Source organism: Sinocyclocheilus anshuiensis, unplaced genomic scaffold (assembly GCF_001515605.1).
Source record: "Sinocyclocheilus anshuiensis isolate Anshui unplaced genomic scaffold, SAMN03320099.WGS_v1.1 scaffold129, whole genome shotgun sequence".
NCBI lineage: Eukaryota > Metazoa > Chordata > Actinopteri > Cypriniformes > Cyprinidae > Sinocyclocheilus > Sinocyclocheilus anshuiensis.
The window spans coordinates 33155-45846 of NW_015537946.1; the positions used below are offsets into that span (position 1 = coordinate 33155).

The 12692-nt window shown below is 39.0% G+C and overlaps 1 protein-coding gene across 3 annotated transcripts in view; it reads left to right on the forward strand.

The window, feature by feature from the left end:
* The window catches only part of LOC107664023 (autophagy-related protein 2 homolog B-like), a 26591-nt gene extending 18175 nt beyond the window's left edge, over positions 1 to 8416 (forward strand). For all 3 annotated transcript variants that reach the window (XM_016454475.1, XM_016454469.1, XM_016454482.1), the window contains 13 exons: positions 1101 to 1303; positions 1482 to 1711; positions 1812 to 1929; positions 2382 to 2573; positions 2692 to 2793; positions 2901 to 2979; positions 3927 to 4140; positions 4445 to 4514; positions 4982 to 5064; positions 5151 to 5272; positions 5440 to 5594; positions 5774 to 5923; positions 7367 to 8416. In XM_016454475.1, the coding sequence (XP_016309961.1) occupies positions 1101 to 1303; positions 1482 to 1711; positions 1812 to 1929; positions 2382 to 2573; positions 2692 to 2793; positions 2901 to 2979; positions 3927 to 4140; positions 4445 to 4514; positions 4982 to 5064; positions 5151 to 5272; positions 5440 to 5594; positions 5774 to 5923; positions 7367 to 7597 (1949 nt within the window). In that variant the 3' untranslated portion in view covers positions 7598 to 8416. The remainder of the gene's footprint in view (positions 1 to 1100; positions 1304 to 1481; positions 1712 to 1811; positions 1930 to 2381; positions 2574 to 2691; positions 2794 to 2900; positions 2980 to 3926; positions 4141 to 4444; positions 4515 to 4981; positions 5065 to 5150; positions 5273 to 5439; positions 5595 to 5773; positions 5924 to 7366) is intronic.
* Positions 8417 to 12692: the final 4276 nt, after the last annotated feature.

A 12692-nucleotide genomic window follows, 5' to 3' on the forward strand; every position in this document is an offset into this window, starting at 1 on the left:
AAATGAAAAAGTGCGCTTTGATTTTGAATGGCGAAGACGTGCTCACCCACAGACATTCACAGGTTCATTTTGAAGTAGCAAAACAACAAAGCTAATGCTTTTCAGGAACTTACGTAATTATCCATTATACATTGTGATATAGCCTGGTTCGTTGGTCCGTTAGATCGGATTGCTTTCTCACTACAACCGAACCGCTCCAGAGTTCGTTTTCAATCGAGCCGAGACCACCTCATTCAGGCGATCTCGGACCGATTGTTTTGGCGCGGATCCGGGCGCGATTGCCGTGTTCACATACGCCCAAAGGAACCGAGCTAAGGGGGTAAACGCGCCAGGTTCCGAAACAACAGGCCGACAAGATGCGATGCTGTGCGACATGATTTGACGACGCGGTGTAACCAAAACAAAATGAACAGAGGGCAAACGTGGCGCAACAATGAAGTAAAGTGCCTTTTATGAGCTCCTTGTGAGTTTGCAGGTGGTGAAAATGAAATTATATGTACACGCAAGAATGAGGCTGAGTGCGCTTAGTCCAGCAGACGGCATTAGGTGTGTTCGACTTAAAGCGGCGCTGAGCAGACCGATCGGTTAATGGGTGCTTTGATATCATACATATGCCTTTAGGTTCGCTGTCTTTAGGTTCGCTGTCTAATATGCCAATGTGAACGTTAAGCGAACCAGGACCAAATGTATCATTTTCCTTTTTGGTCCGGACCAAATGAACCAAACGAACTGAACTACAAGTGTGAACACACCCTAAAACAAAACCTATTAATAAAAATTGTTTTTGTTAATTAAAATAAAGCTGAAATAAAATAATAGATAAATGATACATAAACTTAAATGATAAGTAGTTAAAACATAAGTTGAAGTACTTAAATGAATTAAACTGAAATAAAAATAAACTAAAGCTAAATAGAATTTAAAAAAATAATTATTTAAAGTAATTTAGAAAATGACAAAAGCACATAACAAAATTACAAAAACTAAAATGAAAATATAAAAACAAAAGCTAATTGAAAATATTAATAAATACTATAATAGTATAAAAATAATACTAAAATAACACTTCTCACGTTTGAATCTGCCTGTCTTTTGTATAGGTGTCAACGAAGACCATTCACATGATCATGAGCCGCCCCGATCTGATCTCTTCCTTTTCCCTGATGAGAGCGGAAACCTGGGGCAGGAACCAAACCCCACTTACCCAACCCTGCACTCCCCACTCATCTCTCCTCCTGCCCCCTCTTTGCTCCACGACACTGATGACTTCTGCATCCTGGACACGCCGGGCTCCAGAGTACCGGTGAGCTCTTCACAGGCAGTGAACCTTTTACACAAATAAAAGCATTACAGATGCGCTGCTCTAATTCTTTTGAAGCTTTACAATACCTTTGTGTGAGGAACTGACTGAATTTCTGTTCCTCAAAATAAAAATCTTAATTAGTGTATGCAGCACTTGATGAAAGTGTTTTGTCTGTTAGGAAAAGGATGAGGAGCCTGTGGTAAAGAAGCTGATCTCTGAACCCATCCTTGTGAGGGAAGAACATTTCAGTGTCCCTCTGGAGGGCAGCAGCTCTAATAGGGGTCCGCTTCACTTCCCTGTGCCGGAAATCAGATACCTGATCAAAGAGATCTCTGTAGTGTGGCACCTCTATGGAGGAAAAGACTTCTGTGGAGGCGCATTGTCCTCATCCCCAGCTCGCAGTCGAGGGTGCATATTTGGAGTTGGGCCACTCCTGATTCAAAATCATGCTTCTTATAAAAACTGCATGTTATAAGTGTGTATTAAGAGAACGTGTTTGTGTGTGTAGGTGCACTCCTCACAGCTCTCCATCACAGACTCCTGTAAAACAGGTGAGAAGAGGCTCCCGTGCTGGAGGAGGATGGGGCAGAAACCCTGATGTCCTGATGGAGATTCAACTCAGTAAGGTCAGAGAAACATTTTAAACATAATTTTAATCATCAGCCTGCATACACAATATATTAACTTGGTGCAGTGTTATTTTAGTATCATTTATACACTACTGTTAAAGTTTTCACTAATATTTCTAATTAGTTTTTTTTATATGTTCAGTTTTAGTTTTTAGTAATTTTTTTGTTATTTTATGTGCTTGTCATCTTTGAGTTTAGTTATTAGTTTCCTCATTTAAATGTATTTTTATTTCACTTTTAGCAGGGTTTCTGCAGGTTTTAATTCACCTTTCCGCAAAATAAGGCCTTAAAAACGTCCTTATAGGCGCAGAAAGGTTTTAATGGTTTTAGGGGTTTGTTTGTTTCTTTGTTTGCATGCTTTTTGATTTGAGTGATAACAACACTGACTCTTTTGTTTTCAGTAATTCAGTAAACTCAAATACTCTACGATCCTTCATGTTTTATATTAGGTGCGGTTCCAGCATGAGGTGTATCCTCAGAAGGCTCCAGAGGCAGGCGTTTTGAAGGAGCAGCCGGTGTCCAGACAGGTGTTCTCAGTGCAGGATCTGGAGATACGAGACAGGCTGGCCTCTTCCATGATGAACAAGTTCCTCTATCTATACTCCAGTAAAGAGATGCCCAGGAAAGCTCACTCCAACATGGTATGATCAAATACACACAGACAGATAATGATGTACATAATCTACAGGTGGTGTGTATGGTTTCTAAAGTATCAAATGATGCTGTCTGAAATGGGCATTTGTTGTCTGTGTGTATCAGTTGACTGTCAGAGCCCTGCACATGTGTCCAGAAACTGGACAGGCACCTCAGGAGTGCTGTCTACGTGTGTCACTAATGCCGCTCCGGCTAAACATTGATCAGGTACAGAACAAAACCGTTCAACAGCTCACCTTGAATCATATTTTTAAAAGCATAGTTCAAACTGATGACTAAATGTCAGGAGCCCCTCATTTTCATCTTGTGTACAGGATGCATTGTTCTTCCTGAAGGACTTCTTCACCAGTCTGGCAGCAGAGGTTGAGCTCTTTTCCCCACCAGAGCAGGAAGGTAATAATCAATATGCAAAATACTCTGAGAACCTTAAAAAACATTGTTTCAAACTCTGTGAGTGAGCTGCCTACCTAGACAACATTGAGGAGAAGCACTCTTGACACAAAGACTGTTCCAAAAGGAAATATGCTGCATTCCCCTCATGTCGTAATTACCAGAATTACTACTACTAATAGCCGTGTTCATGTCTGTGGACTTGAATTTATAAGTTTCAGTGGCAGTAATCAATACACAAAACTACAATACAATAAGTAACAAATATAGTTATGCAAATCCCTTATTAATAAACTTGTAGTTGTTTAGCGGGATGTTAGATATTTATTCAGCTGTGTTACCTACATTAAACTCTATTGTATTTTTTTTTCAGTTTATTCTTGCATTTTTAAAGATTAATAATACTCAATTATAGGAATTATTAAACAAAAATATTACAAGATAACTATATTTTACTCTTGAAACTGCTGCAATTTTGAGTGTTTCTGCATGACCTTGAGGCAGGTTGGTGGTGTTAGGTGGTCAAAAAATTAAAAGTTTACAATTTGTAATTACTAGTTTTAATTCTGACATGGCAAGAATGCACCTATAGAAAACTAAACGATTTCAAGAAAAGTTGACTGTCAGTATACTTAATTAAATACTGAAAAGCTTAGATAAATAAACCAACGGAATTAAAAATGTTATATTTTACCCAACACTTTTGTGCTTATTTTTTTTTTATATTATCATGCTGTTAGCATAGCATATGCTTACATAAATCTCTATTGAAATCAGTGGTCGAGTTGGCCAAGTTGAGTTTCCTATGCACTTCTGACGAGGAGCGCTGTTTTTTTGATGCTCACATGTAGGCAGTAGACGGCAAGGCTGCTCACTAGATCTTGCAACAGATATTATTTGCTGCAAGCAATTGTTTCATCTGCTTAACTATTTATTGATCTGTGTTGTAGCGTTCTATGTGTCAGTGAAAAAGCCTCCTGTCCCTGAGATTTCGTGCAATTTTTCCAAGTACAACGGTGCAGTGGGTCAAGACCCTGCGCCCATCATCTCAGTGCCAACACAAAGCCGTGCCAGTCCAAGCCTCGTCCACACCTGCAGCCAAGACAGCATTGCCGAGACAGACACTGCCTCCACATCTTTCACCGACCAGCCCATATTCTTCAGGTGTGTGAGAGGAAGTGAGAGTATTCTTAACCATCTACAACAGAGGTGTCCAGTAGTGCTCCTGGAGGGCCTCTTTCCTCTAGAGTTTAGCTCCAAAACACCTGCCTGGAAGTTTTTAGTGATCCTGGTGACCTTGTGGGTTTAATTTGGGCTACAACTAAACTATCCTGGAAGTTGGGCCTCCAGAAGCAGGATCGGACACCCCTGATCTACAGCAATCTACATTTTAACATTTCAAATTCTTTAGGTATAAGTTCATTAGTAACTGTAAACCAGAACTTATTTTACACATGTCATTTTCCAGAGAGTTCAGATTCACTTCAGAGGTGCCAATTCGATTAGACTACCATGGAAAACACATGGCCATGGAGCAGGTGAGCTATCCAAAGAATCCAAATGTCAAAAAATTCTCTTATGTTTTTGGTAAACGTCATATTTAATTTAGAATTAATTCCTTATTAAATTAATCTGATATAAAATACTTTTGGCCCAAGTGTTTTTATGTATGTTGAATTTGTGAATTATGTAACAAGCACAGTGAAGCAATATATCAGCAGTGATTAGTCAGCAAAAACTGTTTATTGTGTCTTCTTTATTGACAATATGCAAAATGAACATACTGTATGAATCAAGAACTGAGTCAGTAAACCACTGTTTTTTCTCTTGGCTCTGAAAACTGAACTGTACTGTTTGTTGTAATAAATTGTGTTTTAATCTAAATAAAAGGGTGAAGTAACATTTTGCTACAAAACAAGCTTGTAGATTTAATTTGCTCTTAGTAAATGCTCAATAAAATCATCATGATATAATAAGTGGATATAATGTTTGTCTTATTCCTCAGGGCACATTTGCTGGTATTGTTATTGGACTCACACAACTGAATTGCTCGGAGCTTAAATTACGGCGCCTGTGCTACAGACAAGGGTAAGAATATATAACATTTCAAAAAAATGTATTATGCTCACCTCACAAATTTGAGTCAGATTATTTATGTGTTTATTTTTTTCCAGATTACTGGGTGTTGACAAGCTCTTTTCATATGCCATTAATGAATGGCTGAATGACATAAAGAAGAACCAGTTGCCAGGGCTTTTGGGAGGCGTGGGGCCCATTCATTCCCTGGTGCAGCTAGGTTAGCACAACACATTCTTACACACGTTGTTTCACCCACAACTGAATAAAAAGTAGTTCTTTTGTAAAGTGCTGTTGACCAAATATTGATATTGATGTCTCTGAGAGGTGATGACTTTATTTACATGATCAGTGTTAAGCAGTGTTTTTCTCCTGTTGCTGCTACAGTTCAGGGTTTTAGGGATCTGGTTTGGCTGCCCATTGAGCAGTACCGTAAGGATGGAAGAATAGTTCGTGGCTTTCAGCGAGGCACCGCCTCCTTCGGAACCTCCACCGCAATGGCAGCTCTGGAGCTCACCAATCGGATGGTGCGAACCATACAGGTAAAGTGATTTCTCTGTGTCGATAAAAATATTTGCAAATGTGTCTCCTAAAGAGGCATTTTGTAATGACAATGGCAAACAGAGACATATTAATCATACCAATCACATTAAAATGAATTTGCTCTACTTATCCGTATATGAGAAAATGATTTCTGATCTGTTCTATGTGCTTTGTGTAGGCTGCTGCTGAAACGGCGTATGACATGGTATCTCCAGTGCCAGATGAGAAAGAATGCAAAAAGATAAAACGGTACTCACATTACTGTCTGGCCCATCAGCCAGTGGACCTGAGAGAGGGGGTGGCCAAGGCATACAGCGTAGTAAAAGAGGTATGAGCACGTTGTGTCGTAGACATAATAAATATATATATATATATATATATATATATATGGGCCCTGTACATTTAATCCTAGCAAGTTAACATGAAATCAAACCTGATTTACTTTCTTAAAGCATGTTCCCAATTGCAGAATCCATCAGCATTTTCAATAATACCACTCTGAAATGCTTCACATTAAAGAAATAAAATGGGATGTGAATGCCAGTTCAAGTTGGTAGTTCACCCAAAATTGAAAACTGTCATTTACTCACCCTCATGTCTTCGAAACACAAATGAAGGTACTTTTAGGCTACGTCCACACGAAGCCAGAGCTTTCCCTATCCAATATTTTTTGCCCATCGTCTCAAGAAATATCTGCGTCCACACGAAACCACGAAACTGACACAGAATGCTGTAGTATACATGCCAGACCAGCATGTGGCGCTGCAATTCTGCCACAGAGATACACTAAAAACGGAGAAGACTTGGACTATGCGCATAAACCTTGCCCGCGGTATACAAACGAACATGGAACAATACATTTATTAATCTGTGTTAATGTTAGTTAATAAAAAGACAACCGTTCAGTGTTTGTTCATGTTTTTGTTGTTGTTACGTGACGTAGCGGTGTCTGACTAGGGGCGAGACGTGGGCTGATGACGTCATCGTTTCAGAAAATATACGGATTCGCTGTCCACACGAAAACGCAAGGGTGGCGTTTTCAGATTTATCCACTCTGGGACCCGGTTTCAAAAAATATCGGTTTCACTCTCCCAAAATGCCGGATCCGTGTGGACGAAATGCCTATACGATACAACATTTATGTGTATAAAGCTAAACTTGGTGTGGACGGGGCCTTAGTGAAACCTGAGAGATTTCTCTCCCTCCATTGAATGTTCATTCAACCACAACTTTCAAGCTTCAAAGACATTGTAAAAGTAATCCATGTAATCCGAACAGTTTGATCGCGTTATATGTTGAACAGGTTGAATTTTGTGCTTTTATTCGCATATAAACATAGATCAATGCACATACATAGAGCACATCAAATATGGTAAACAAAAACTCAAACATGCTTGATTGATGTGCGAGAACCAATAAGTATATGTCAATGGTAGCCTAAATTAAATCTGGTCATCATATAAAGCAATCATGTCTCTTCTGAAAAGTTGGATTAAACTGCTTGATTCCAATGGATTACTTTTACGATGACTTCATGAACTTTAAGCATCAACATTTTGGTGGAATTGACTTTCAATAGAGAGACAGAAATATCTCAAGTTTTGTTAAAAATGTGTTAATTTGTGGTTTAAAGATTCTTATGGGTTTGGAACAACATGAGGGCAAGTAAATGAAAGCAGACTGTAATTTTTTGGATGAACTGTCCCTTTAAGAGTGACTGACATGTGGTGTATACTGTTATAAATAGTTTTAATGCATTGTGTGTTTGTAGGGCATTACTGACACAGCCCTGACCATTTATGACACTGCGACACGTGAGCATGAGCAGAGGGGCATGACAGGTGCTGTGGGCGGAGTTCTGCGACAACTTCCTCCAGCTGTCGTTAAACCTCTTATCGTTGCCACAGAAGCAACATCCAATGTGCTGGGCGGCATGAGGAACCAGATTCACCCAGATGCACGTCAAGAAGAGTCCCAGAAATGGCGCTTGGGGGAAGAGTGAGCTATGTTCTATGAAATTTACTCTGGTGGCCTGCATTACATCAAAATCGATATTCGTTCTGGCCTATCCGCCTACAATATGTGTGCTGGCTTTATTTTATTAGTGTGTTAATGCTCGTCAAGACCATTTGAGACCATTTTGCCATTTATGCTTTTGTTTAAATCAGTCTTGGTGTCTCGGTGGCAGACAATTAAAGGCTGTGGTAGCAGAAGTCTAATCCCCAAATGAAGTATCAGAGGAAGACTGGAGCTTTTTTCTCAGCAGCACTTGTGCGTGACGTTTACTGTAACTGGAGTCATCGAGACTTGTATCTCAAAGCCGCAAAACTGGAGACGCACAGCTCCTGCTGGAGTACATTTAACTAGATGGGTTTCTTCTCACTCCACTATCAAATGTCCTTGTAGTGCCTTCATGTCATAGTTTAATAATATCATATGATCATCTGTTTTAGGAATGAGATGGTGTAGTGTCTTGTGGGAAACATGATTACTGCACCATTGGTTTTTCACATTATTCAGTTTTAAACATGTCCATCACAACTGAACTCTTGTAATTCAAAATGATGTGACTTGTGCTGGTTACGTCATGACGTCTTATGTTGGATGCAAGGGAGAATCTCACAACGAAAAGTCGGGGTCATATTTCACCCCAAAATCACTAGGGAAAAAAAATTACATTGTGCATAAAGACAATGAAACCTATTTAAGGATCATACATTTTTTGTTGTTTTAATACCCCTCACACACATTCTTAATGCAGTAATTTAAGAAAAAAAAAGCTCATTCTGTTTGTATGATGTGTACTTAAAGGGGTAGTTCACCCAAGAAAATAAAATGTTGTCATCATTTACTCACCTTCATGTTGTTCCAAACCTGTATGCGTTTTTTTCTTCTGTTGAACACAAAGATATTTTAAAGAATGTTGGTAACCAAACAGTTGCTGGTAGCCATTGACTTTCATAGTATTTTTTTTTCACTGTACTATTGAAGTCAATGGCTACTAGCAACTGTTTGGTTACCAACATTCTTCAAGATATCTTCTTTTATCTTCAACAAACTCAGTTTCGGAACATGAGGATGAGTAAATTATGATTTTCATTTTTCGGGGGTGAGCTGTACCTTTGACAACTATGCTTTATTAATTTAATATTACATATAGTCTTTTTTCTACATACACTAATAAGTGATTTTTTTTCAGTTGGCTACTAAGAATTGAGAATTAAAGAATTGCTTAATTTTATGAAACGGTCAGTGCAAAAAATATAAAATAAAATCTTAAAATAGGTTCCATTTTCTTTATTCTTTTAGAATTTATGGTGACAAAGTTTTTGAGAGTTTCAAAATCTAAACTTGTTAAATACTGTAAACACTTTCAAAAGGACAAAAAGGAGTCATCTGGTAGCATCATTTTTTTAAATTTCTACTACGATAATCATCTCTTAGCTTACCACACTATTAGCTGTTTAAATGGGAGACAGTGACTCTTAGTTGCACCGAATCGATTTCTTTGGCTTAAGCAGCACAATGGTGTGTAGTGTTTCTCTTCCCAGATAATGTATTAGAAACTAGGCTTCAAACATGTGGAATGTTTTGTGGTTATTATTGCCACTTGCACTTTGTTCTTTGTACTTAAGTGATCCCAGAAAATTACACCTTTTATCTTTTTTGTTTTCAATTCTGTTAAGCTATCTGACAGCATCTGCTTGAGTGACATTCCCTAAGCATCTGCATTTCAAAAGAAGTCTTACAAATGGTACATCTTTCTTTAGATAGACATGTTCTCTATATAGTTTTCCATGTTGTTAGCTGTCTAATAGACAAGCATTAATTCTCTGTTCTTCACAAATGTCTTAGTCTGACAGAAAATTGTGTTCTTTTTGTCTTCATGACATCATTGCTGTTGTGTGAGTAAATGTTAGTTTGATATATTGGGAAATTGATAAATAACAGCTAATTTTAGCTTTACAGTTCAAAAACTTCCTTTGCTTATTTAAATAATGCATTAATATTTATTGTACGTTTTCTTTCAGGTGGTAATAAAATTGATTGTACATAGATGTACAGGTCATTTCCTCCAATTTATATGAAAGCATGTATTATCAAGAAAGGGAAATAAATTATTTAATGTCCACCAGTTATTGTCTTTTTGTGCTATCAGACATTGCATGCCAGAATATTGGCCAACAGTTCACATGTGTGGCAATCTCTGAGAACTGACATGAATATATTTCTGGAATACATACACTATATTGCCAAAAGTATTGAGACACCCCTCCAAATCATTGAATTCAGGTGTTCCAATCAAAAAAATCAAGCACCTAAGCATCCAGACTGCTTTTACAAACATCTGTGAAAGAATGGGTCGCTCTCAGGAGCTCAGTGAATTCAAGCGTGGTACCGTGATAGGTTGCCACCTGTCCAATAAGTCCATTCGTGAAATTTCCTCACTACTAAATATTCCACGGTCAACTGTTAGTGGCATTATAGCAAAGTGGAAGCAATTGGGAACAACAGCAACAGGCCACGTAAAATTACAGAGCGGGGTCGGCGCATGCTGAGGCGCACAGTGCGCAGAAGTCACCAACGTTCTGCAGAGTCAATAGCTACAGACCTCTAAACTTTGTGTGGCCTTCAGATTAGATCAAGAACAGTGCATAGATCTTCATGGAATGGGTTTCCATGGCCGAGCAGCTGCATCCAAGCCTTACATCACCAAGTGCAATGCAAAGTGTCGGATAAAATGGTGTAAAGCACTCTGCCACTGGACTCTAGAGCAGTGGAGACGTGTTCTCTGGAGTGACAAATCATGCTTCTCTGTCTGGCAATCCGATAAACGAGTCAGGGTTTGGTGGTTGCCAGGAGAACGGTACTTGCCTGACTGCATTGTGCCAAGTGTAAAGTTTGATGGAGGGTGGATTATGGTGTGGGGTTGTTTTTCAGGGATTGGGCTTGGCCCCTTTGTTCCAGTGAAAGGAACTCTTAATGCTTCAGCATACCAAGACATTTTAGACAATTTTATTCTCCCAACTTTGTGGGAACAGTTTGGGATGGCCTCTTCCTGTTCCAACATGACTGCGCACCAGTGCACAAAGCAAGGTCCATAAAGACATGGATGAGCGAGTTTGGTGTGGAGGAAATTGACTGGCCTGACCTCAACCTGATAGAACAATTTTGGGATGAATTGGAGCAGAGACTGCGAGCCAGGCCTTCTTGTCCAACATCAGTGCCTGACCTCACAAATGCGCTTCTAGAAGAATGGTCAAAAATTCCCATAAACACACTCCTAAACCTTGTGGAAAGCATTCCCAGAAGAATTGAAGCTGTTATAGCTGCAAAGGGTGGTTCAACTCCATATTAAACCCTACAGATTAAGAATGTAAAGTCCTAAACATTAAAGTTCATGAGCATGTAAAGGCAGACATCCCAAAACTTTTGCCAACATTGTATTTTCTGGTGTGTGTGCTGTGTGTAGTGTATATAATGACACTGTACAGAAGGAAACCTAAGCAAGTGGTAGCCCAAATACACTGGCCCGAGTCCGGCTGCCAAAACTGTCGGCATTGGGCCACAATCACGCCGACAAGAATTGAAACACTTAGCCGGTACTGGCCCGAGTCTGGGTACTAAAACTGAGCCAACACCATCGGCATTGGGCCACAATCACACCGACGAGAAATGAAACACTTAACCAGTACTAGCCCGAGTCTGGGTACTGAAACTGAGCCGACACCACTGGCATTGGTCCACAATCACGCCAATCAAAATGGTACACTTAGCCGGCACAGGGTACTGAAACTGAGCTGACACTGGGTCACAATCATGACAACACCTAGCCAGTACTAGTGTTGTTCGCCAAAAAAAAAAATAATATATATATATATATATACTTACACTTACTCATACAGAATTACAACTTCTAAAATATGTGTATTAAAGACTCCTTCCAGTTTTGATATAAAACCAGAGTTTTGAATAATTTGTTTTTCCACAAAATGACATTGTTACCTTAAAATCCTTAAGATGGCATCTACTGCCAACTAAAATAAAATACATATTTTACAGTGTCCTTGTTAAGTCTACATGTACTTATGCATGTCAACTAAATATGTCACCTTTACAAAGATTAAGGGTTTGGCCCTTACACCATTTCTTTTCATGGCATCCCCACCGACCCCATGAATTACCCCATAACATCCATATGTGCTCCTTCTCTGATGCACTGCCAGCACTTTCATTTCTTTTCACTGATTGAAAAAAAAAAAAAAGAAAAGTCACAATACCATAGACCAGTGGTGTCAAACTCAATTCCTGGAGGGCCGCAGCTCTGCACAGTGTAGCTCCAACCAGCTCCAACTCACACCTGCTTGGAAGTTTCTATTAATCCTGAACACCTTGATTAGCTGGATCAGGTGTGCTTGATTATGGTTGGAGCTAAACTCTAGCACTATATCAGCGAACTCACAATTACAGCTTCATTATAAATAAACATTATTTTGATATTATATGTGTAGAACAGTTTATTAAAATGATATTACATGCTTGATTATCAAATATTTACTCACCAGGGTAGCAAGTTCTTCTGGTCTTCTGGCAATTAGCAGCACAAAAATCCCATTAGGTTTTGTCATAAGATGTCAAAGCTAGTGTGCATGTCTTGAAACTCATATAGCAAAAATAATGTTAAAGTTCCCTTAACCACTTTAAGCTTGTTTCATTATATGAATTAAATCATTAATTTCCAAATGTAGTTAAAGAAAAAAGAGAATGTTGGATAAAAGGAAAAAAATATGAATAGGAATTACAATGAAAAAATACACTAAGAAATAACATGGGCAGGTAAAATATATTATGTTTAAGTTTAAGTGTCACTGCTACATACTATTTACCACATTGTAAACGGAGACCCACCCCTAGCACTCAACCTAAACTGGTCCGAGTCTGCATTCCCATATCTCAGCCAAAATCAGACCAGCTCTTATTGTCCGTAATCGGGCCGAATGTGGCTAAATGTGCCGTGTCTCAGTGCAAATCGGGCCAGATCCGCACATCCAAAGCCTAGCCAAATCTGGCAACCATTACTGGGCCAGAGCTGGCTC